This window comes from Oenanthe melanoleuca, chromosome 6, assembly GCF_029582105.1.
Source record: "Oenanthe melanoleuca isolate GR-GAL-2019-014 chromosome 6, OMel1.0, whole genome shotgun sequence".
NCBI classification, from domain to species: domain Eukaryota; kingdom Metazoa; phylum Chordata; class Aves; order Passeriformes; family Muscicapidae; genus Oenanthe; species Oenanthe melanoleuca.
In genome coordinates this window covers 11,374,349-11,396,715 of record NC_079340.1, presented here as the reverse complement: position 1 = coordinate 11,396,715, position 22,367 = coordinate 11,374,349, and the positions used below count along the sequence as shown (strand labels likewise).

Genomic DNA, 22,367 nt, shown 5'->3' with positions numbered 1-22,367 from the left:
TGAGTTTTAACCCGATGTTGCGCTGAACACTTATAACCTTGACTTGAACCGTAGCTTCCCGGATTGGGTTTTGCCGTGTCCGTGTCACCGGGTCCCGCAGGCTGTGCTCTTAGGCAATACCCAGGCTGCCCACGTGACGGGCAGAATTACCTTTTTTACTGAGCGTTTTGTTTTTTTATAAAACGGGCCTCTCGCTGAAGCCGCCTCCTGGTCAAACCTGTTGTGCTGTTTCCACCGGCAGAGGCCGGTGCGGGCCGTTCCCAGGGGCTGGTACGGACTGCCCCGGGTCGGTGCCGGCTGTCCCTCGGGGCGCTGAGGACTGTCCTTGGGTCGGTGCCAGCTGTCGCCTGGGGCACTGAGGGCTGTCCCCCGGGTCGGTGCCGACTGTCCCCGGTCGGTGCCGGCTGTCCCCCGGGGCGCTGAGGACTGTCCTTGGGTCGGTGCCAGCTGTCGCCTGGGGCACTGAGGGCTGTCCCCCGGGTCGGTGCCGGCTGTCTCCGGGGTCGGTGACCAGCTGTCCCCCGGGGCCGGTGTCGGCTGACCCCGGTGCGGACTGCCCCGGCGCACTGAGGGCTCTCCCTCAGGGCTCACCGCGCTCTGCCGGCCGGGCCCGCCACCCCCCCAGAGGTTTTTCACCGCCCGGCCCCGGCCTCGGTGGGAGGGAGGGCCGGGGCCTCAGCGGCTCCTCCTCCCGCCGCTCCCCGGCACCGCCCTGCAGCGCCAGCGAGCACCTGGGACGGGCGGCGGTGGCGGCGGCTCCAGAGGACCCGCGGTAGGAGCGACCCCGGGCCGGGCCGGGGCCAGGGGCCAGGGGCCAGGGCCGCCCGGTGCTGCCGGGCTGTGGGCCGGGCCCGTGTCCCCGCGGGGACGGGACCCTGCGGCGGCGGGAGCCCGCGGGGGGACAGGCAGCGGCTCAAGGGCTGCCGGAGGGGCGGTCAGGGCTCGCAGCAGCTGGGAGGAAGCAACGCCTGTTTCCTGGGGAAATGGGGTTTTGGAGGAGAGGACATGTTTTGCCGTTGTAGTTACAGTTCGGTCCTTTGCCTGTGTCCGTAGTTTATCTTGAGTTTATAATGTTGATGTGTACAGTTGTCAGGAGGCAGCAGCCTAAGATGGTAGGCTGGCCATTACGCAGTGCCTTTTTTTTTTTTTTTTTTTTTTTCATCCGAAGACCTCTTTCTCTAAACTGCTCGTAATATACTTTACCTTTTCCTATACCGTATGCACTTGGAATGTCTTTAAGACCCTTGAGTGTCTTTAAGTGTCTTCAAGTCACTTTGCTTGTCTTAAAACCAAAACTCTTCAAACTCTTGTAATGCAGTAGCTGTGTGTGTGACAGAAAATAGCACAAACATCTCCATATTAAGAAAAGCAGTTCCTTCTTCTCCCCGTCCTCTTTCTGGGCAGTAAGGGAGTACTTCTGTGGAGTATATTTTTCTTTTCAAATATATTTATAGTAGTTCCTGGAAGCTCCTTCCTGTTAGGGAGGAACTGTGTAGAGATAACGTTGTGAGGGGAGTGGCAGGAGCGTGGAAGGCATCTCACCCAGAAGGGCGCAGGTGGCGCTGGGGCCGAAGGTGCGGAGAGAGAACAGGCGAGGGAGAGGGAAAGTGCTGGTGCGGGGTGTTCTGATGAAGGAGCTGATTGTGAGGGTTATGCACCGGAAAGCCCAGCTGCTGTCGGAGGTGGGAGGTTCATTCCCTGGTACCTCCCCCAGCGTACAGTTATTTTCTGTGAAGTGAGTCAGTGCTTTACTGGAACACCCATGGTAACGTCAGAAACAATACAGAACCAGTGCAAGTGTATGGTTGCTGAAAAGCCCGAGTGGATGAACGCTTTCCCCATAGCTTGGCTATTTCTATAATTTCCTGTATTTTGAGTTGCTGTAAGAGTCGTGTGGACCACTCTCCTCCCACTGATACAGCAGATAACTAGAACTGAGCATTGCTTACATGTTTGCCTATAGTCCTGTTCCCCAATGCATTTCTGCTGAGTGCCTAATGATTTTATTTCAACAATATGATATTTATCATAATTCCTTTCTCTTGCCTGACCTTAGTATAAAGTCAGGGGCCAAAATGCCTGTCTGTACTTAAAATTTCTGGAGTAGCTATCACATTCATTCATATGATTTTTCACTTCTTTAGCTTGTTATTTATAGTCTCCAGAAGTTTTCAACTGCTAGACTGAAAACTCCATGAAATGTCAAAAGTCACTAAAAGACATAACAAACTAGTAGTGGGATGGGGCTATTTCATGGGGATATTTATGTAGTCAGAATTATAAAAACATAGTGTTAGATGACCTAAAATATAAAACATAACTTAAAACATAACCTGATCTGCTATAAAAAAATCAAGCCAAGAAGTCTGTCTGATATGAAGATTACAGGAGATGCTGTTTCCTAGACCTCTAGCAAGTTTTGGAAGATGGAGCTTCCATAGGGTCTGTTCAATGGCATTGCATTAATCAGAGCCAAGATAGAGTCGACCTAATTCTAGTTCTGTGATAGCAATATAAGTATAAAAAAAGAAGAAAAAGAAGCTCTAGTTAAAGCAGCAATATAATTGAAAACAGCAGATGGTTTAATTGTGACTACAGAAATAGTAGTGCTTTTGAACAAACTGGAAGTTTCATTTATTTTTACCCAAGCCTCTCTGTAATTGTAGAAATGTCTCTGTCAGCTTCAAACTGCTTGGTTGGAGGCTTCCATTATGTTAAATATTCAACTGAGTAGTGGCACCAAAGTGATTTATTTTGTTTATTTCATACATTTATGTTTACTACCTTGAACCGTATTTCTTATTGGATATATTTTCAAAGTGTTTTATGTTTACTGTTGGAACTAAGGACAGGGACTTGTCAGCTGTATGTGGTGTGTTTTATTTTGAATTTCTCTTGAAGGTAACAAAGACCTTTTTTTAAAAAGGAAAGAAAAAGGCTGTGTGTTTACCCCTCAGCAAGCAGCACTTTCACCTATTTGAAACTTACTTTTGCCAGTTTATTTGAAAGCGGGTGTGGTTGATATAAATGCTGAATTTCCTTCAGGCAGTTCCCCAAGCTGGGAGGAATGTAAAGTAGATAAGCAAACCTAAGAACAGCATTAGGTATTTACTGTGTGTTGTTTCCATTGTTGGTCTCTGTTTGTTCCAGATTTTATCAGCACTCACTAAAGAATCTTGATAAGAAGTTAGATCCTGAATGGGGTAAACCTGGAATCAGTTATGGGTCAGAGTTGGGACTCAGTGGTGTCCTTCTAAGAGACAATTCTATCACATTTCTTGTGTGATTCTTGCTTGGCAGTTCGTTTTTTGCTTGTGTGTGTGCAATTGTGTCCATACTATTCAGCTGTCACAGATGCTGAGTGTGGACCAGTGCCAGTCGTTAGATTGTGACACCTGAATGAAGCAAACACAGCCTCACACAGGTCCACTACCTGGCTGTTCCCTGTATAGTGCAGTCTGGTCAGTAGCAATGTTCTTGTGTAAGATCTCCAAAGAAAGGGAAACAAGTTCTTTCCAGATGTTGCCTCCTTTTTTACCATATGTGCTGTCTGTTTGAGAGAGAATATGCTGTCTTACCTGGTAGGGGAAGGTTAAGAGTCTTTTGGAATTCTTGTTTTGGTTGGTTTTGGTTTTTTTCTTTTACTGCAAAGTGTGGGTGGTGAGGGTTTTTTTTTGAGGGCATTGAGAAAGTGTTTACCAGTAAAAGAGGTGGGCTTCCAATTCAGGCTTTTGGATCTTAACTTCTGGTGGGCTTAAAAACTGTCAAATACATCAGTCCCATATTAAAGATCCAGATGAGTTTTAATGCTCTGAAGGTCTCTTGTTTGTGCTAAACTTTACTATAGCCAAATAGTCAACATGTATGTGAAGTGATACTTGATATAGTTAATTCCTACAACCCACAGATCTCTGGCTTGGGTAGAAAAGCATGTCTGATTTTGAACTTTGGCTTAGTGAGTTGCTCTGAATTAGGTGCTTAAGTTGCTTGAAGCAGACATGGCGAATATCCCTTTTATTATTGCTAGAGATAACAACTTTAAGCTTGGGAATTTGCACTTATTCAGTAAACAGTGTACTTACCTATAGTCAAAATAACTGGTTGTTGGCTATGCTTGGCAGTGTTTTAAAAATACTTGGTTTTCTATTAGCTAGGAGAATGAATGCATCTTACAGATGTGAGGATTTGGGGGAAAGTACTTTTCAGTAGTAAGCTTTAAGGACTGACGCTTCATGATCTCAAGTGCAGACTAGATTTGAAGGCTATAGTCTTGCTCTCTTTTCACATTCCTTGTTTATGTTTACTTTGAAATACCTGTCTCTCTATTTTACTACTCTCAGTTGGTTTTTGAATAATTTTGTTCCTGGAAAGAATTAATCAACTGAAAATGAGTAGTTCCTTATAGCCTGGAATAAATGAATGTTTGTCCATTTGCTCACTGAGGGGCAGTAACCATCCCAGTGTTGCTGAACAGCTAAATGTGTAAGCTCTCCCTGTCCAGAAAGTGTGGAAAAGGAAAGTGTTCTGATGAAAAGTGCCTCTTGTTCATGTGGGGAGTCCCCAGGCTGCCAGCAGAGAGGCTTTGTCACAGTGTAGGGTATGTCCATAAGGAGTTTAGCTAAGGTCCCATGCAGCTGCTGCAGTGTGCCTGACTTTGGGAGCTGTCACTTGAACAGCTTGGTGTCAGCCTGGCCTCCTCTGCAGCCCCAGCAGCTGCTGACCTGATAGGAGCCTCTTGCCGTCCTTTCGTTCCTGTGGCCTCTGCAGTGGGGCCCTCCCTGGCTCTCTGCTTCAGGCTGGGGCACAGCAACTAATTAAAAACTGCTGGTGTGAAATGAACAATCAGATACTTTTTAGTTACTGTTTTAGAGTACTGAATACTGCACTATTGCTGTAGTCCATGGAGTAATTGGTGTTTACATATTCTGACTTGCACTAATGTTGCAAAATTTATTCTTTCACAGTGGAACTTAAAATAGAGGAGTATAAATCTCTGAGGCATTAGTCAGTTGAGACTGACGAATAAAACATAGTTCGGACTATTTATATTTTTTTTTGTTTGTTTTTTGGGTTTTTTTTTGCAACAAATGATTTTTTGTGACAAGTTATGAGTTTGAAATAGAACAACCTCATTCCATTACTTATTCAAATATCTCATAACCTTAATTTGTTTTTTTTTCCTTGCTTGTTTTCTTGTTTGGAAGGTGTCTTATCTGTATTGTCATAAATGTTCTTTCTGTGTATTTTGTATATTTGAAAGAGAGTATCAAAGGAAGGGCTACAAAAGGCAGCACTTGCATTAGGGCAGAGTAGGGATCAAAAATGAAGCTGACCTCTTGGAGTTAACTCAGGTTTTTGCTGCACATAGATCTTGAAAGTCCATGCAGCTCAGCTAAGTTCTTTGGATTTTGAAGCCCTGAGTATATATGTAGGGCTTCTGTCACTGGAAGGGTTACAGGAATGTTCTTAGTAATATTTTTACAACTCTGTTGTGGCTTATGGGTGCGTCCCCATTCAGTATTTCTTTGTTGGGCATGGCGTCTCTTTTCAGTTCTATTTTATTTTGACTAAAGCTTACAATTACTACCTTTTTCATGCTCTTCCCCCATACCTCCTTTGCCCCAGCAGGTCAAGAAGTGCTTGATTATTTTCTGTAATAAAAAAGATTATTATATTGAAGCATCAAAACTGGAAGAGCTCCTGAGTCATAATACTAGCAAGCAATTCAAATGGACAGTGTTTAAAAAATGCTCATATTTGAGTTTGTTTCTGTTCTACCATCTATTCAGAGCTGTGAGTTGGTTTGGGTTTTTTGTTAAGGAAGCTTTTTTTTTGTAGGAAGTGGATGATGTGTTAGTACTCTTTAAATATACAGTGTTGGATGAAGTCCAGTAAAGGTTTGTGAAGGTGAGCAATGAGTGATAAGATCTGTGTAAAAGAGGTTCCCTGAGTTTTGGGTGGCATGAACTCAGCCCTGTTGGAAGATACACCCATTCTACCAAATTAGCTTTTTTCATAGTGAAAGGAAGGCTGGACAGGAGTCACATACATACACAGAAGACTTAATGAAAAAACAGAATTGCAGGACTTTTTATCTGCCAGGATGAAAAATAGTACAACTGATACAGGAGAGAACAACTTGTATGCTGCAGTGCATGACTCAAAGATAAATCTTGCTCAGGCTGGTGTAAAATAGCAGGCTCATTGCTGACTGTGGTTTGTCCTTGTCTTGGAAAAGCACAGTGGTGGATGCCTCAGCTCATATCTGATGAAAAACGACAGCATATTGCAAGGTGATAAATTCTGTTCTGCTGGTTTCACAATCAGGGATCAGTCTTGGAGCAGGTACTGTAATTTATAGCTTCAGGCTGCTTTGTCTACTATATCCTGGTAATTAACCTTGTGGAGGAGTCAAGGCCAAGGGTTTAACTTTACTTGGTGTTCCGTGTGAAAAGGGCGTAATTGAACAAATAATTTTGAACAAATAAAAGTTTTTTTCATCCTTTTTTGTCCTCAAATTATTGTACCATGGGATAGCTGTAGACTGAAGAGCAGCCACTAAATAAATTCCAGGAATGGGCGTGAATGCAGTGGCTGGGCTTATTGCTACTGCACCTTGAAACAGAAGTTTTCTTCTTTATTTCTGCCATCATTATGGAATTTTTGTTATAAATTTCTCAAGTTGTAGTCCTTTTCTTCTGTGCTGTATCTTACATAAGGATATTTTCAAGATTCTTGTTGAAAGTCTGTCACAGATTTAATCTTTTATGGACAAGTGTGTTCCCTCTGAGCTTTGCCAGTCAGCAGAAAAATGCTCAAGAGCCTGAACTGTTTGTAGCTTTCAGAGTGAAGCATGATAGCGATGTTCACGTGGGAGTAAAACCTCAGGTCTTTATTTAAAGTTCTGAGGTGGACCTCTGGGATTGAATACTGGGAATGGGGAGAGGACCTTGACAGTAGCTGTTCTCTATTTTCTTCAAGGCACTCCCTCTTTCCGTGTGTGGTTTGGTTGTTTGGATTTTTCCCTTGTCGTATGCACTACATTTTTTATGACTGAGCAAACAGAGCCCTTGCTGTTCCTGTATCCTCCCACGCAGTATTTGTGTAGCAGGGTGGGTTTCCACATCTTCTGTTCCCTTGCCTGTGCCACCTGTTTTTTATCAGCAGGCAAGTGCTGCTCATCACCAACAATTTTAGTAAAATATTGTGGATGTAGCAGGAGAACGTGTGGAAGGTGAGATTAGAAGATGAAATGGAGGCTGGGTTGAGGGAATTGTTGGGAAAGGTGACTTTCTGTGTTTATATTTCTGAAGTTAGAGTACTGACCAACAGAGGCTCGAATGAACTGCAGAAAAGGTGGTGATCAGGGAAGTTTCTGAACATGAAAGGTTGGTGTGTTTGCAGATCTAGTTTGCCTGAATCAAACCAGTCTGGGAAAATTTCCCCTTGGAGAAGCCCTGGATAAATACAGTGTTCAAAAGAAGCAAGTGGAACATTTTTATATAGAAACTAACATTTTTTTCAGGTTGCTGAACTTGGCTGTTTTTTCTCAACCTCAGCTTTCATTGCCAAAAGGCTCTTTTAATGTTGGGGTTTTTTCCAATTTGAAATGAGCGTTCGATATGGAATTAGCAAGCAAACAGCCTTGCTAAGAAAAACAAAACCTATCCCATTGCTTCTCACCCTCAACCACAAGAAAAAAAAGGGTTTTTTGCCTTAAATTTGTATCTAAAGCTTTATTGAAAAGGCATTTTACAATTTTTTTGAGTATGCTGTCTTTATTATATTTACATGTAAAGCTAAAAAATAACAAAAATATAATTAAGATTATACCTGAAGAAATAACACGGATTTCAGTGTTGTAATAATTTTTATAATTTTTATAATTTTATATAAAAAATGTGCACATTGACATTATGCTTGCTAAGAATCTAGATGTGGAGGTTCTTTGATTGTTTTTTGAATGACGTGGTAATAATTGTTATTTATTTTTCCATGCTTTATGATGTAAAGCCCATTTCTAAATTAGAGAGGCTCTGAAGTGTGCCAGGCTGCCTTGTGTTGAGTTTTTTTAATGTTATTTTTTTCTGCTGGCCTCTCTGCACTTCCACACTGGGGTACCTGCCTGGAGGTGGCAGCACGGACCTGGGGCCCGGCAGCTCTCTCTGGCAATTGTGTGGCCAGGTGCCAGGAGGGAGGAAACTGCCTGCTCGTTTTTTCCAGCAGCAGAGGGAGAATACGTGTTCTGCTTTTTGTTTCTTGGCCTCGTGACTTTGGAGTCAGTCTTTGCATGGGTAACAGCAGGCATTGCTTCTCTAGTGCTGAGAATCTGCACTCATTTATTGATTCTGTTAGATGCTACGTACTGGAGCAGAAGTAAGGGTTATAACTTTTGGTGTGCTCTGTTCATTGCAGTTTCTGTTAGTTCGTTTCTCTCTCTCTAAATTTAAATGAGTGTGTGCAGCATGAAGTCCTAACAGTTTCCAAGTAAATTGCATATTTCCTAATTGTATGTCCACATTAAAAAGTAAAACCACAAAAAAAGGTTTCTCCATTTAAGTGTTGCTATGCAATAGAGCCGTGCAAACCAGAAAGAGAAGTTAATGTGATCGTGCAGAATGAAAACAATTTCACAAGAACAGCACCCCTGCCAACCAAATCCAAAACAAAATTCCACAGCTGAAACCCAAAACACAGCAAAACATGCCAGATGCAAAAGATAGTGCTTTAGGGGAAAGAGGGAGAAAAAAAGAAAGGGATAATTTACACAGCAATTCTGAAAACAGTCTGGGACTCGTCATTAAAAATAACTTTCAAAAGGTTAACACTCATTATGGATATTTTCTTCTTAGTTATTTTTATCCTTCTTTCTGGTAGTTGTTCTGTTGAAAATAAGGCCTTTGTATTATGGAAGCCGGTTTTCATTTTGTCCTTCATTTAGCTGTTCTTCCTTTTTGACCTCTGCTTCTATTTTGGACAGCTAATGACTTTGTGCACTTCTGTGCTGACAGAGGCACTATCCATTTTGAGAGACCCAATTTTTTCTAGCGATCTTATCCTATCAGTAAACCCTTCATATTTTATGGCAATGCTGTAAGCACGAAAGTGTATCCATTCTTCTTACTCTGACCTTGCACTTCTGCAGACATTTACATTTAGGGGCCTTCTAACAACTACTTAGTTGCTCACTTGAAGATGTAGCTTTTCTGTCAGGTGATTTCCTACTCTTCATTGATAAGACAATTGTGTATAGGCTGGAAACTTCTGGAGATTTTAATGGCACAGTTAAGAAAGCATGTTCAAGTAATACATGCCTAAAAATGTAATAGACAAAGCAAGGAGTGAGTAGCAACTGCAACAAGTAAGAGAAATAATGAGGAATGACTCTGCAACTGCTTAGCTATCTGTTTATTAGTCCAGCAGAAGGAAGCAGGAAGAGGTTTCTAAGGGAAAAGCCAGGACAAAGTGTGCAGGTTCTGTCTAAATTTTGGTAACTGGCTACTACATAGATGTTGCCTCTTAGTGTTATGTGGTGTAATGAGTGAAGCATTACAGAAAATAACTGTATCACACCTACTTTCCAGATCTTTGCAATGAGTTATCCGGGCTATCCCCCAGCGGGTGGATATCCACCAGCTGCCCCAGGTAAGTTGTTCAGATAAAGTAAGCATTAAATGCAGTGGTGCTCCTATCTGGAGTGGAAACATGGCATAGATGAAGAACAAGACTGTGGAGGGTTTACTTGACTCCCCAAACCTTTCTGTACTTGCTTGTTAAGTCCTGTTTAATCTGGGATTCTGATTTGTCTAATATTTGTGTTCTGCCATGTGCTTCTATAGTAAGGTCCAGTTTCATTCATCTCTAATAAAGCACAGAGCATTAGGATATGATCTTGACCAAATCCAATAAATGACAAGGGTCAGTCTCTGGTCCATACTGTGTCTTCAGGGTGGGTAGTGAGACAAATGACTGTGGGCAGAAATCATTCATACAGCTTAAAACCATATCCCCCAAAGAAATATGAAATTATCCTTAATTCACTATTTTTAGGCAGATGGTTGCATACAGAAGGGAGACGGCTGTTAAAAAGGGTAGCAATTATAATAACATAAAGCTGATGAAATACTCAACCACTGCATGGTAATCAAGCTGAACTTTACAGTTGTTAGTGTTGTTGAAAGGTGGAAAGAAAGGACTGGAGTTATGCAGGTGTGGTGAAGTGTGGAGTTAGGCAGGCTAGCTCAGGAAGAGGAAGAGCTGTACAGTGAGAAGGCCAGCTAGCTAGGAGGGATATAGCCTATTTCTCAGCACACTATTCCATCTTAAATTAGATCATACTGCTGTGTGCAGACAAGTTTTATGACTTTGGTGTCTGTAAATGTACTGTTGGGCTCTGTGGACACCTCTCAAATCAGCAAAGTAAGTGGAATTAATATCTTCCTACTAGAATACCTAGACAACTTTGTACTTTAGGTGCTCTCTAGTCAAAATATGGTGTTAAAAGTCTAGAGTGCTAAGCTTCAAATAAGTTTAAAGTTGTTTTAAGCAAAAGTTTACAGATTCAGTTATAACTAACATGATTAGAAATACCCAGTGAGACTTCTCTTTTTATAATAATTGCACTGCTACCCTGCAGCTCTTCAGTTGATTTTCCTGTAAGTGTTGAAAATACATTATGTTAGAAATTTAAGCAGTAAGAACTATAAAAAGGCATAATTTCTTGTTTCAGCACATCTGTGTTTGATTTTAGGTAGCAGTCCTTGGGGTGGTGCTGCCTATCCACCCTCTTCAAATCCACCTCCAATTGGTCTGGAAAATGTGTCTGGCTATGCCAACCAGTTCAATCCCAGCCACATGGCTGGAATGGTGAGTTTGCTTTCATTTAATGTGCTTCACTGTGATGTCCTTAAGGGCAAAGTTGTATTTCTGGCATTGTCACTGAGGGGTTCATCACTTGAATTCTGTGCCTATATGTCTAATCTGTGTGTTGAGCATTCAGTATTGCCTATTGAAGAAAATGGTTGCTGCAAGCTATTTCTTATTTTAGGAAAATAAGGCACTAGGGCACTAGTTAAGTTAAAGTCTAACTTTAGAAGTCATGGATGTAAAACTAATATAACTTTGCATTTGCTGTGTAGAGGAATAGGGAACTATTAACACAGAATATCCACTGTTAATATATTCACATGACAAACACAGTCTGGATTTTGCCTATTACCTGGATTTTGACCAGTCAGAGTAAGGAAAAAGGCTGTGTAATTAAAGGTATCAATGATTCGTCCTTGAAAAGAATATAGGATCAACAGTCTCTTACAAGCAGTGATGTTTAACAGATGGAAGCAAAAACCTTTTACATTGACTGAAGAAAATGTAGACATTTCTGATGTGATTTTTTCATAGAGCAGAAGTGAGTGACACTTCTGACAACTTCAGTCTTCAGAAGTCTGTTATGCTGCCTAACGAATGCAGAATGTAGGAAGATATTTGCATTATAGATGTCTTTCTGAGGTAGTGATTAAATCAAGTGATTTGGCAGCAACAGGCAAATTGAGCAACAAACTAAGGTGTACCAGGCAATATCCACAGCAACCAGTTTCTGTCAATGCTGCAATCAGCAAATGTCACTTCCAGTTTCTCTCTAGAAGAGGGGTTTCAGTGGTAAGATTTTGATGTGGAGTGGAGGATCTTCATTTCAGTTTCTGCAGAAATCTTTCCGAATGTAGTCCAGGAGCTCCTGCTAGTTGTAAACTGCTAACACATCATAAAACAGCCACAGGTTGCTTAAAGTCTGTGCACCCTTGTGATCACACAAGGCAGCCATGGGTAAAGAAGGGATTATTTTGTGTAAAGTTTTAGGCAGATTTTTCCATCCTGCTTGCTATCTTTTGGAGATAAAGAGCTATCTCTCTGTGTTGGTGGGGAGGGAGGTTGTATTGTGTTAAGCATGTTACTGGAACTCAGATTTTTCTACTCCTTCCTGTCTCTTGCTTTATTGCTGTCATTGCAGGCATCCAACCTGGCAGGGACCTTTGGAGGGGTACCACAAAGCATGTATCCTTCCACACCTGGGGGTTATCCACCAGTTCCTCCAGGTGGCTTTGGGCAGCCCCCACCAGGACAGCAGCCCTCGTACGGAGGGTACCCTCCACCGGGAGGAAATCCACCATCCGGAATGCCGTCTTACCCCGGGTATGGGGGCGGCCCTGTGCCCGGCCAGCCCACACCACCGCCTGGCCAGCAGCCCATGAACTATCCAGGATTCCCAGCAACTCACCCAGGGCAGCAGCCCATGCCAAACTATCCAGCAGGTCCAGCTGGGAACCCATCTATGCCCTCTTACTCAGGAAGTACAGGGCCTGCAGTCACTCCTGTAACAGTAAGAGCATTCACTGCTTTTCTTTTGAGGTGTGACTGTATGTATGTTTCTCTACATTTTCTTTGTGTGTTTTAGTGTAAACCGATCATAAAATTGAAAAGAAAGTTATGAAAAGAAGTTTGAGTGAATAGAGAGATGGAACCTTTTCAAATGCAAGTAGTATAGGCTCATGTGTCTTGAAACAAATTGTTTTACCATGATATCCAAGAAAAAAGATTTGACATTAATTCAAATTAATTAATCTTGTTCTTTCCTAACTTTAGCAAGTATTGCCAATTGTATATACAGTATCATCAAACCTTAATTAATTGGAAAGCATATTTAATGTCAGCAAACCTTGATCTTGCATTTTCTTGTAATTTGTGTCTAGAAATTTACAAGTTGCTTAAGGCAGGGTTGGTTTGAGTTTTCTCTATTACTTTTCTCATAAAAAGAAAACTGATAACAGTGATCATCTTTCCTAAGTAGTAAACCACAGTATTTCACTATTTAACACTAATATGCTGTTAACACTACTACTGTTTAACACTATTGATCTCATTTTAGCATGGAAACCGAGGTACAATCACTGATGCACCAGGTTTTGACCCTCTGAAGGATGCAGAAATTTTAAGGAAGGCCATGAAAGGATTCGGTGAGCAGTCTGAGGATTTTCAGTTCAGTTCAAAGTAGAATTGCATCTCCATTCACCACTGATCTTTTTCTACTGCTATGTGTGTACCGAGTGGGATAGTTCACATGTGATTGTCCTTGGTTATCAGAAGTATTACTGGCAGTTCATGTAGGTATAAACAGTATCATGAGTTTGGTATTGGTTTAGGTTTTGTTTGTATTCTTACTGTGTTTGTGAGCTTGAGGTTCTGTGCTTGTACAGAAGGGTAGATACTGCAGATTAATTGAAGGCATTCCTGTTCTTCTGCTGGGTTTAGAACAGAAGAAATAGAGACAGAAAGCAGAATCTCACATGAGGTGATGCTCATTCTGTGGTGTCTGTGTGCGTGTACAGGAACCGATGAGCAGGCGATCATTGATTGTCTTGGAAGTCGTTCAAACAAGCAACGGCAGCAGATCATCCTGTCCTTCAAAACAGCTTATGGAAAGGTAAGTACATTGTGAGAACAGGAGGAAGAAGAAATAAGAGCCTACATCCCTTCAGTGGCAGTCAGAAGACTTAGTGGTGGGAAAAAAAGATTGGGAGGTGCATTAGGGAAAGATGGTTCTTGAGTCATAGCCAGTTCAGGGTTCTACTTTTTACCCATACTTGACTTCTTCATGTAGTGTTGCAGATGAAACATGTAAAGAAGTTTCTATGCTAAACGGTTACTTTGACTCTTTGGTCTTTGCAGTCTATTTAATTGGACCTTAATGACCTCAATGTAGGCTTTCCATTATGCTGGTTTTAGTGTTAAGTGGAATAACTTTACTTTGAACATATATTACTGGTGCTTATGCATATTTTTGGTGCTTGCTGTTGTCAAGTTTGGTCTTTACACATTTTTTTCCTTGTTTTTTCTTCTCATTAGGATTTGATCAAGGATCTCAAGTCTGAGCTATCAGGTAACTTTGAGAGGACAATCTTGGCAATGATGAAGACACCTGTCATGTTTGATGCTTATGAAATCAAGGAAGCTATAAAGGTTTGTGTAGGAGATACAAATTTATAAGATAGAGGAAATAGTGGAGCTGATAAAATATTTGATTGCTGTTTAAAATTTTGGACTTACTTGGGATTACTTGCTTTGACTTCCTATACAAGGTTATATTTTGAATTTTTTTCCTTTATAATTTTATTACATTTCTTTTATATTAGGTTATAGAGATCAAGAATCTAAAATGATTCTCCTTTGCTTGTTTTAGGGCGTTGGCACGGATGAAAATTGTCTCATTGAAATCTTAGCTTCCCGCAGTAATGCACATATTCAGGAACTCAGCAGGGTCTATAAAGCAGGTTAGATCTGTTGCATCAAAATTTTCTTCCTTTTCTTACTTAATCACTGACTCATAGTAATAGTTTTGGAAATGAGCAGGGTTGTGTGGGGATTAATGACTATCTCTTTTCCAGAATATAAGAAAACTCTGGAGGAAGCAATAAAAAGTGACACATCTGGACACTTTCAGAGGCTTTTAATTTCACTTGCTCAGGTACTTGGCTGCTGGGATTTTGAAATTTGTTTGTTGTGTGTTTGTAGGTGGTGTGGATTTGGTTTGGTTTTGTTTTTTGGTTTGTTTTTTTTTTTTTTTTAATTTAAGAAAAAGACAGCCCATCAAAGCCCTTAGTAATACTTTTGGATATTCTAATTCTTTCAGGGAAACAGAGATGAAAGTACAAATGTTGACATGTCTGCTGTCCAAAGAGATGTACAGGTCAGTAGAAATGCTTCATCATTTCTAATTGTAGTCAGCTCAATATTCTGAAATTTGACTGTGTGGATTCTGCTTACTGTTAGTTTTGGATACATTTTGGATACCTTGTGACTTCTTCTGATGGAGTGCTTGTGTTTGAGTGGATGGAAGGGATACGAAAAGCTGTGGCAGAGCATTAGAGCCATGTAGTGGTAATACAGAGATTAAGTTTTTGGGAGTACAGTCCATAGAATATTTCACCTCTTATTCTGTCAGGGTTTTGGCTTTTCCAAAGTGTTGGATTGTGCTGCTTACTGAGGAAATTGTCCAAAGAGATTTGAGGCAATATGTTTAAACTGTTCAACACCTGCATTAGCCTTTGCATGTTGCTTAAGGAAGTCTGGAGTTTTGCAGCAAACAAGACACTTGGACTTAGTAATGCTTGCCCCATTTGTTTTTCTGTGTGTTCCATTTCACTGCATAGCAAAGGGAAAAACCTGGAATGTTTTAGCCATACTAGTATCATTTAAATAGTAATGTTGTTAGCTTTCTGTATAGTGTGCTTTAGCCAAAACTCAAGAATGTCCCAGAACACTCCTAGAATTCTAGAAGAAAAGGTAGATGTAAGGACCATTAGGAAGAACAATTTTCCGGTACTTTTTGAACAGTGTCCCCTCCTGTAGTAATCTGGAGCTCTTGTGTTGGAGCACTTATGCATCAGGAAGCTAGGAAAACTGCAAGCATATCATATTATAGGAAGACTAGAACTAGTTGCTATTTATTGCTTGCTCCTATTTTGCAGTAGTACATAGGCTAGGAAATAAGTATAAAAGGAGGAGAGGTTGCTAGGGAGCAAATCTGTAACTCAGCTGTTAAGCCTGGCTACTTTTCTGAGTAATGAATTCCCTTCTGTGCTCAGGAGTTGTATGCAGCTGGAGAGAACCGTCTAGGAACTGATGAATCCAAATTCAATGCCATTCTGTGTGCAAGAAGCAGGGCCCACCTTAGAGCAGGTAACAATGTCCTACATAAACAGCAACTTGATTCTGTTGTGTGTAATGATAAAAATGTACAGCACTGCTCTGTGCCTGAATTTCCTCCATCTGTAAAATGAGCCAAATAAGATATCAATGAAAAGCAGGGTGAATTTTGCTGAGGAAAAGGAAGAGTCAACTTTCTTAAATATCAGAGCAGGTAGAGGTCATACTTGTTCAAATGATCCTCTGATTAAAGAATAGAAAAATTAGAATTGTTTCAGTCTTGCATACTTGTATGTGCAAGACACTTGCAATCCTTCCCTTTTGCTTGCTAACATAAGGTGCTGCATCTGTCTGTTGTGGTGGAAATGTTTCAGTAACTACATAGAACTTTTACATTTTGCTGTTGGTGTGCGAGGTACTTACATGGAGGAAAGAGATGTGTATGAGAACCTGAATTTTATAAATTTAATTTTATGGAAACCCAAAGCTTTCCTAAAAAAATTGCTGTGCTTTCTTGGTCTCACTCTTTAATGAAAAGTACAGATCTAAGCAAGCTAGAGGGAGCATGATAACATATAAATGGCTGGTAACACCGTATTAATCCTTGAGATGTTCAAACTAGTGTGAGTTCACTGTAGTATCCAGCTGAAAAGTGCCATTGAAATGAAGTCATCCAGCACATTCCAGTGCCCCCTCTTGTTGCAGAGCTGAAATCTTTCTTTTCCATTAACAGTCTTCAGTGAGTACCAGAGGATGTGTAGCCGGGACATTGAAAGCAGCATAAGTCGTGAAATGTCTGGAGACCTGGAGAAGGGCATGCTGGCAGTGGGTATGTGCCACCTTACAAGTTCATTCCTGCTGGTCTGCTACAGCTGCCACCTGTGACTTCAGCTAAGGGTGTTCTTATTAGTAGTAATTCCAGTTTTCTGCTTTTTATGTTGAGCATTCTGTGAAGTCGTTTGTGATTAGTAAAGTGGGGCACTTAATTCACCTCAAAATGGCAGATGAAGTTTTTCTATTTCAGGCAACTGCAGAATTTAAATTTCATGTGTTAAAATGGGGAGAGAATGATTAACTGTAATTGACACTGTTTTAAGAAGTGAACTTGTACCAGCTGCTGAGTCAGTTAGAATGGAGTATTTGGGACAATTTTGGAAATTCAGCAAAATACAGGCATTAAACCTCTAATTAGTTACCTCTACCTCTGTTTAGTAGAAAGAAAAGTTAGATTTGATTGCAAAGGGGTTATTTTTTCCACATTTCCTGTGGCTACAATTTTAAATCTTTGTTTTTAATTGCCCGCAGTACTTCTGAGCAGTGAAAACTCTTACCTCATGTCTACTGTTGTGTCTTCAGAAGCAGTCATGAGGTTGGGACAAGGCCTCAAGTTGCTGTGCAGTGGTTTTATTTAAAATGCTTTATTATAGATATAACTGTGAACCACTTTCTTCTTGTCTTTTGTCTTTACATCTCAGTTTCTTTTTCTGTTTATTACTGTAAATATACTGCAGTATCTAGAGCTCCTGCTTTAAAAGTGTTGTTCTTTGGTTTTGAATATGGTATTGGTGTAACCAAAAAAACCTCTTCAAACAACCACATACAAAAAACCCAAAAGCTCCTACCAAAATAGGCAAAATGAACTTTGCATCACTTGAAAATGAGATAGGAGAAGATATTTGGTTCAACCACCACAGATTTTTTTCAAAGAAGTTTGTAACAAAATGAAATCGGCAAAATGAAAATTAATTTTAAAAGCCTCATTTTTTCACTCCTGTCTTGTGCATGAGTGAACTATGTAACTACTGTTCTTATCCTGCTTGGCCACACTTGCCATTGTACTGATCTTTTAATGATCCAAACTAGATCTAGCTCATTGTGTCTGATTCATTTGCAGACTTTTTCCAGGGTTCAAACTTTGTCAACTCAGGAACTATTGTTAGAAAAACAAGCTTGAGGAAAAGAAATTTCTCTGTTTGTAGAAAATATTGCCTTGGAAAAGAAACTGCTGAGACTTCAGAAGCCATTTGACTTTGTGGAGCTTCATAGTGATTTGACAGGTCTCCATGTAGATCCAGATTCAAAACCGAGCCTGTAGCTGGCAAACAAGTCAATACCCTTTTGAGCAAGGCTTGTCATTAATATTCACTGAGTATCTCCCTTTTTAAAATAGATTCTGTGGGGGTTTTTAATTATATGTATATACAGATATATCTATATCAGGAAATGGTATTAACATGATTTGTTCTGTAAACCTTATTTGCAGGAAAAAAGGGTTTCTAATTGAAAGTATTTAATTTTGCTTTCTTTAAAGCTTTCTGGATTGTACAACTGGTAACTTACAACAACATCTTTAAACATCTTAGAATGCAAGTGTGTTGTGCTAACTAAATAGAGTGATACAGAAACATGCTTTTCATTTTGTCATTCATTTTTGAATAGTACTTTACATATCATTGACAGTTGTGTGGTGAACTGCTATCTCTCATCTACATTTTCCCGCTGAGAAAAGTACTTCTTCCTATACAGAATGTGTGTTGCTATGAAAAACATATCTAGGTTTACACCTTTACTTGTGTGGTTCTATGTGATTGATTTTGATACCTTTCTGTACTATTAAATGTCAAGTGTGGTCTGTTTCCTCTGTTTGCCACAGTTTGCATGATTGTTTACTTGTAACCAACATTGCATCAATATATAGACTTTAATTCTGATTAGTGATGGAAGATTCTTTCATTATCCTGATTAACATGACAGTAATTTGACTTAGATTTTGCTCTTTCAGATTTGTAATGAACTGTGCTAATTAAATATAACATCCAGTCATTAGTAAATGAGCATGTTAAATTTTTTTCAGGAGTCCTGCTGAACTTTGTGGCTAAAATAAGAGTCTAAAATAAGGGTTGTGATGACTCGCCCTTAAGGAGAAGGAACCACCTAAGATTTTCTGCTATCATAGGTGGTTTCCTAGTTTGTACTAGGACAGGACTTGAATTTGTCACACCTTGCAGATGTGTAGCATAAAAATTTAGAATTAAGAAGCCAGGAGCACCACTACCTATGTGTTTCTTCAAGTCTTCTGCCCCCTCCTCATCCTGTCTTTTCCCTTCATAAACAAGGAGCTGATCATTAGAATTCAAAGGTTCATTATGGCTGCTTCACACTAGATGTTTTCTAGTGACAGAAGTGTTTGCTTTGAGCCATGCAGTGTAGGTTCTTTAACTGCATTGCAGCTACTGTTTGGATTAAAAATAATTTCAGTGACTAATGGAAGGAGTGGAAGCTGCATTATATCAAGTGTATGTTTATGTAAAATTCGAGCATGTGACTATGTTGGATAAACATAAAAAATGATTGAGTTCTGACTGAGGAGGAATGCCTGATCCCTGTAATACTGTTCTGTTCCTTTTTTCAGTTAAGTGTCTCAAGAACACGCCAGCATTTTTTGCAGAGAGATTACATAATGCAATGAAGGTAGGTGTCTGTGACAAGCTACATAAACTTTCAGTGTGAGTTTCTTAAAGCCCCTTGTACAGCTCTTGGGAAGAAACTGTGCAGCTGAAGGGATTACATTTTTCAGTGGGCAGATGACTAACAGGATGCAGTCGTTATTATGAAAGGCTGGAAAAATCTAGTAAAGTTGATCCAACTTAACAGAGCAATGAGTACTACCATACATAAAACAAAAATCTTCACTTGATGAAACACAAATATACTTAAAACTCATTGAAATTGATGCTTTTAAAGTAGGGAATTCTAGCAGAAATAAATAACTAGGCCATTTAACTCACCAAATTTTCCTGACCCCCCGCTGTACCTCTGTCAATCCCCCTCTTTTTTTCAAGCTGTTCTTGTACAGAGAAATTCATGTCTTACCACTAAATTACCACTAAATTTAATCTATTAAAGCATGGTAGGCCAAATTCTGTTCAAGTTTATTAAGTCAGTGGGGTTATGGTAGTAAATAGGCATTTTGTTTTTTCACTAGTGCTGTATCATACACTTTCCAATACACTGTGTTTTGTTTGTGCTTTGTTTGTTTCAGGGAGCGGGAACAAAGGACAGGACGCTGATCCGCATCATGGTGTCGCGCAGCGAGGTTGACCTGCTGGACATCCGTGCAGAGTACAAGAGGATGTATGGCAGATCCCTCTACTCAGATATCACTGTAAGACTTGGAGACCTTACCTTCCCTGCCATGACAGCCTTGTGCTGGCAAAATACTGCTCTTGAGCTGAGCAGCTGTTACCTGCACTGAGAGTAGCTGCCTGTGTTGGGTTGCTGCATTTGCCAGGAGCATGGGGGCTGAGGGCCAGAGGATTGAGAGCGCTTGGGTATGCCTGGGGACTGGGTGAACTAGAGATGGGGAGCAAGCTAACAGCCAAGGAAGGAAAGGGAAATTGGTCCATAGGGGTTTCTGAGACCCTTCTATCCCAATCTTCTTATATGATCTTGTGGGAACCACTCAGTCCTCCAGTTGAGTAATGATGGAGCTGTACTTCATTTGTGTGTTAAAGAATATAAAGCTTCTAAAAATCTGATAGAGGATTGTCTCCTCTTTCTCTTGAATGTAAAGAGATTTTGCAAATAGACTAAACTTCAGATTCTTCAGCAGCTGATCCACCCTCCTACTGCTATTAAGAGCTGTAGCAACAGCCAAGAGGTTGCCTGGCCAATGGCAGGGTAATAAGAGCTGGAGTGGTGTCACTTGAATTTGCCTTCTAATGAGGTTGCCAAACCTGTTTATTCTTTCTGCTGGGGACAGTGAGGATCTATGATTTGGTGGTGTTTGGAAAGAATCCTGTAGACATTCTGGAGGTTAGCCAAATGTCTCTTCTACAGTAGTTGCATGCCCTGCAACCGCTAATGTATGAGTAAAAAGCAGTGAGACATTGGTGTACTGTTTCTGTACTGTTTCTTCCCCCCTGTTCCTCTTTTGATCTGGCATTATAATTTACCATTCAGAAACAGAACAGGCCATATCTATTTAATGGACTGAACCTGGTCAAAACTTTGCTTCAGTAAATATTGGGTGTGCATGTCCACAGGTAGGTATATGTAAACTCTGCTGCTTATTTCTGTAAAAGTAGAGCCAAAAATGTCCCTGGAAGGAAAGTTAGTCTTTCAGCTGTGGCTTCATCTTTTTTGGTTGTTCTTCAACTTTTCTTTTTTGGGTTCATTTTCAGGGTGATACTTCAGGAGACTACCGGAAAATCCTACTCAAGTTGTGTGGTGGAAATGACTAAAGGAGGGAGCATTGAGCTTTTCTTAAAAAAAAGCTGCTGTTTTCATGTACTTGCTGAAGAGCATCTTTTTTTCCTCCATAAGTAGATATGTAATTACCTGTTTCTTCTAAAGCAATTGCATTTCAAACTATAATATTGCATATATCTTCAGTTCAAAAGTAGTAGTAATAAATGCCAAACCCCCCCAGAATACCAAGCTTATGTGCCATCTACTCAGGATTCTGTATAACACCCTCAGCAATCCATAGATGACAGGTCATTATTTCTTTTCTGCTTATATCATGCTGAAATAGTTTGTTTTATGAAACAAAAATCACAGTTGTATGATTTAAGGTGTTCTTTTGTATAAACATTGAGTGCCATTTTAATGCAAGTTTTATATCTATTGTATGCAGAGTTGGTTTTGGGCTAGCCCACTTCCTTAATGTGGAGATAGCAGCCTCGAGGCTGCTATCTAGTTAAGACTGTTTTAAAGAAGTTTTGTCAAGTTCTGTTTTTTTACCTTGATTCTTTTCAAGGAAGATGTGTTCCACATTTCATTCTTGCTAAGGCAGACTGTCTCAAGGCAGTAGTAACGTTGACAGGAGTAAAGATTCTGTCATTAATGTTTAAAGGTTTTGGATTGTGCCTTAAATATATGTATGTAAGAAGAGATTATGAAATTAAAGTGTCTAAGTCTTTGCAGACTGTGCCTTTTGGTGTTCATATTGATGTATGTGAGTGATGACTCAGTTTATGTAATTTGATTTTTCCATAGAAGTTCTCTTCCACAAGATTATTCAGAAATTGTTGTTTTGATAAGTGTTTGGGAGTTGTGCACTGTTGATGAGCAATTGTCTGTACATGATACATGTAATCTGTAGTTACTGCTCAGTATTTTCATTTTGCATGTTGTAATTTCTCTTACTCTTGGAACTCTGAATTTTTATTCCCTGCTGACACGGATGACATCTCTTCTGTTTGTTGTTCTCAAAATAAAAACACATGAAGGTAAAAAGTACAAAGTGGGGAAAAGGTTTTCTAGCTAGGTCAGTGAAAATAGATTGCTCATTAATCAAGAGAGTGCAAACTGCCCTTACTTCACACATATAAGTGTGCTGCCCCTATAGTGTAAGGGTCAGGCAGGTCCTTTTTCCTGGAAGTTGTGTTGCCATTTGTCTTGAAAGAAAAAGTCAATGACCTGGATTTAATTTCTAGATTGCATTTGTCACCATGGCAAGGGAGGTGAATGTAAAGATCACAGAATATGGTAGCCATGTGTCCAAATGGTGGATTCTGACTGGGACTTGCTGACAGGACTCCATTTTGGTCAATGGCAGATACCAATGGTATCCCAAGGCAGACCATACACTCATTTCTGTCAGACAATCTGAGCATGTCTTGAGAGGAATTTGCAGCTGAAGTCTTTGTTGGCTGAAACAAATA

General features: G+C 40.3%; 1 protein-coding gene across 3 annotated transcripts; it reads left to right on the top strand.

Moving 5' to 3' along the window:
• Positions 1-218: 218 nt before the first annotated feature.
• ANXA11 (annexin A11) lies at positions 219-21,626 on the top strand. Of its 3 annotated transcripts, none has more exons than XM_056495495.1 (15): positions 219-329; positions 9,585-9,645; positions 10,751-10,866; positions 12,008-12,376; positions 12,923-13,010; positions 13,383-13,477; positions 13,900-14,013; positions 14,234-14,324; positions 14,439-14,518; positions 14,684-14,740; positions 15,639-15,732; positions 16,433-16,528; positions 19,112-19,170; positions 19,742-19,864; positions 20,883-21,626. In XM_056495495.1, the coding sequence occupies exons 2-15, from the start codon at positions 9,594-9,596 to the stop codon at positions 20,940-20,942; spliced, it is 1,494 nt and encodes a 497-aa protein (XP_056351470.1). In that variant the 5' UTR covers positions 219-329; positions 9,585-9,593; the 3' UTR covers positions 20,943-21,626. The 3 variants fall into 3 exon arrangements, with proteins under 3 accessions (XP_056351470.1, XP_056351469.1, XP_056351468.1); XM_056495494.1 differs by lacking the exon at positions 219-329 and adding an exon at positions 673-772; XM_056495493.1 differs by lacking the exon at positions 219-329 and adding an exon at positions 3,407-3,581.
• The last annotated feature ends 741 nt before the right edge of the window (positions 21,627-22,367 follow it).

What these genes read in the sequence shown, in the direction of transcription:
- ANXA11 (XM_056495493.1), top strand. An exon ending in AAATCAAGGAAGCTATAAAG is followed by an intron (nt 14,014 to 14,233) that starts GTTTGTGTAGGA and finishes TGCTTGTTTTAG; the next exon opens with GGCGTTGGCACGGATGAAAA. An exon ending in TTTTAATTTCACTTGCTCAG is followed by an intron (nt 14,519 to 14,683) that starts GTACTTGGCTGC and finishes TAATTCTTTCAG; the next exon opens with GGAAACAGAGATGAAAGTAC.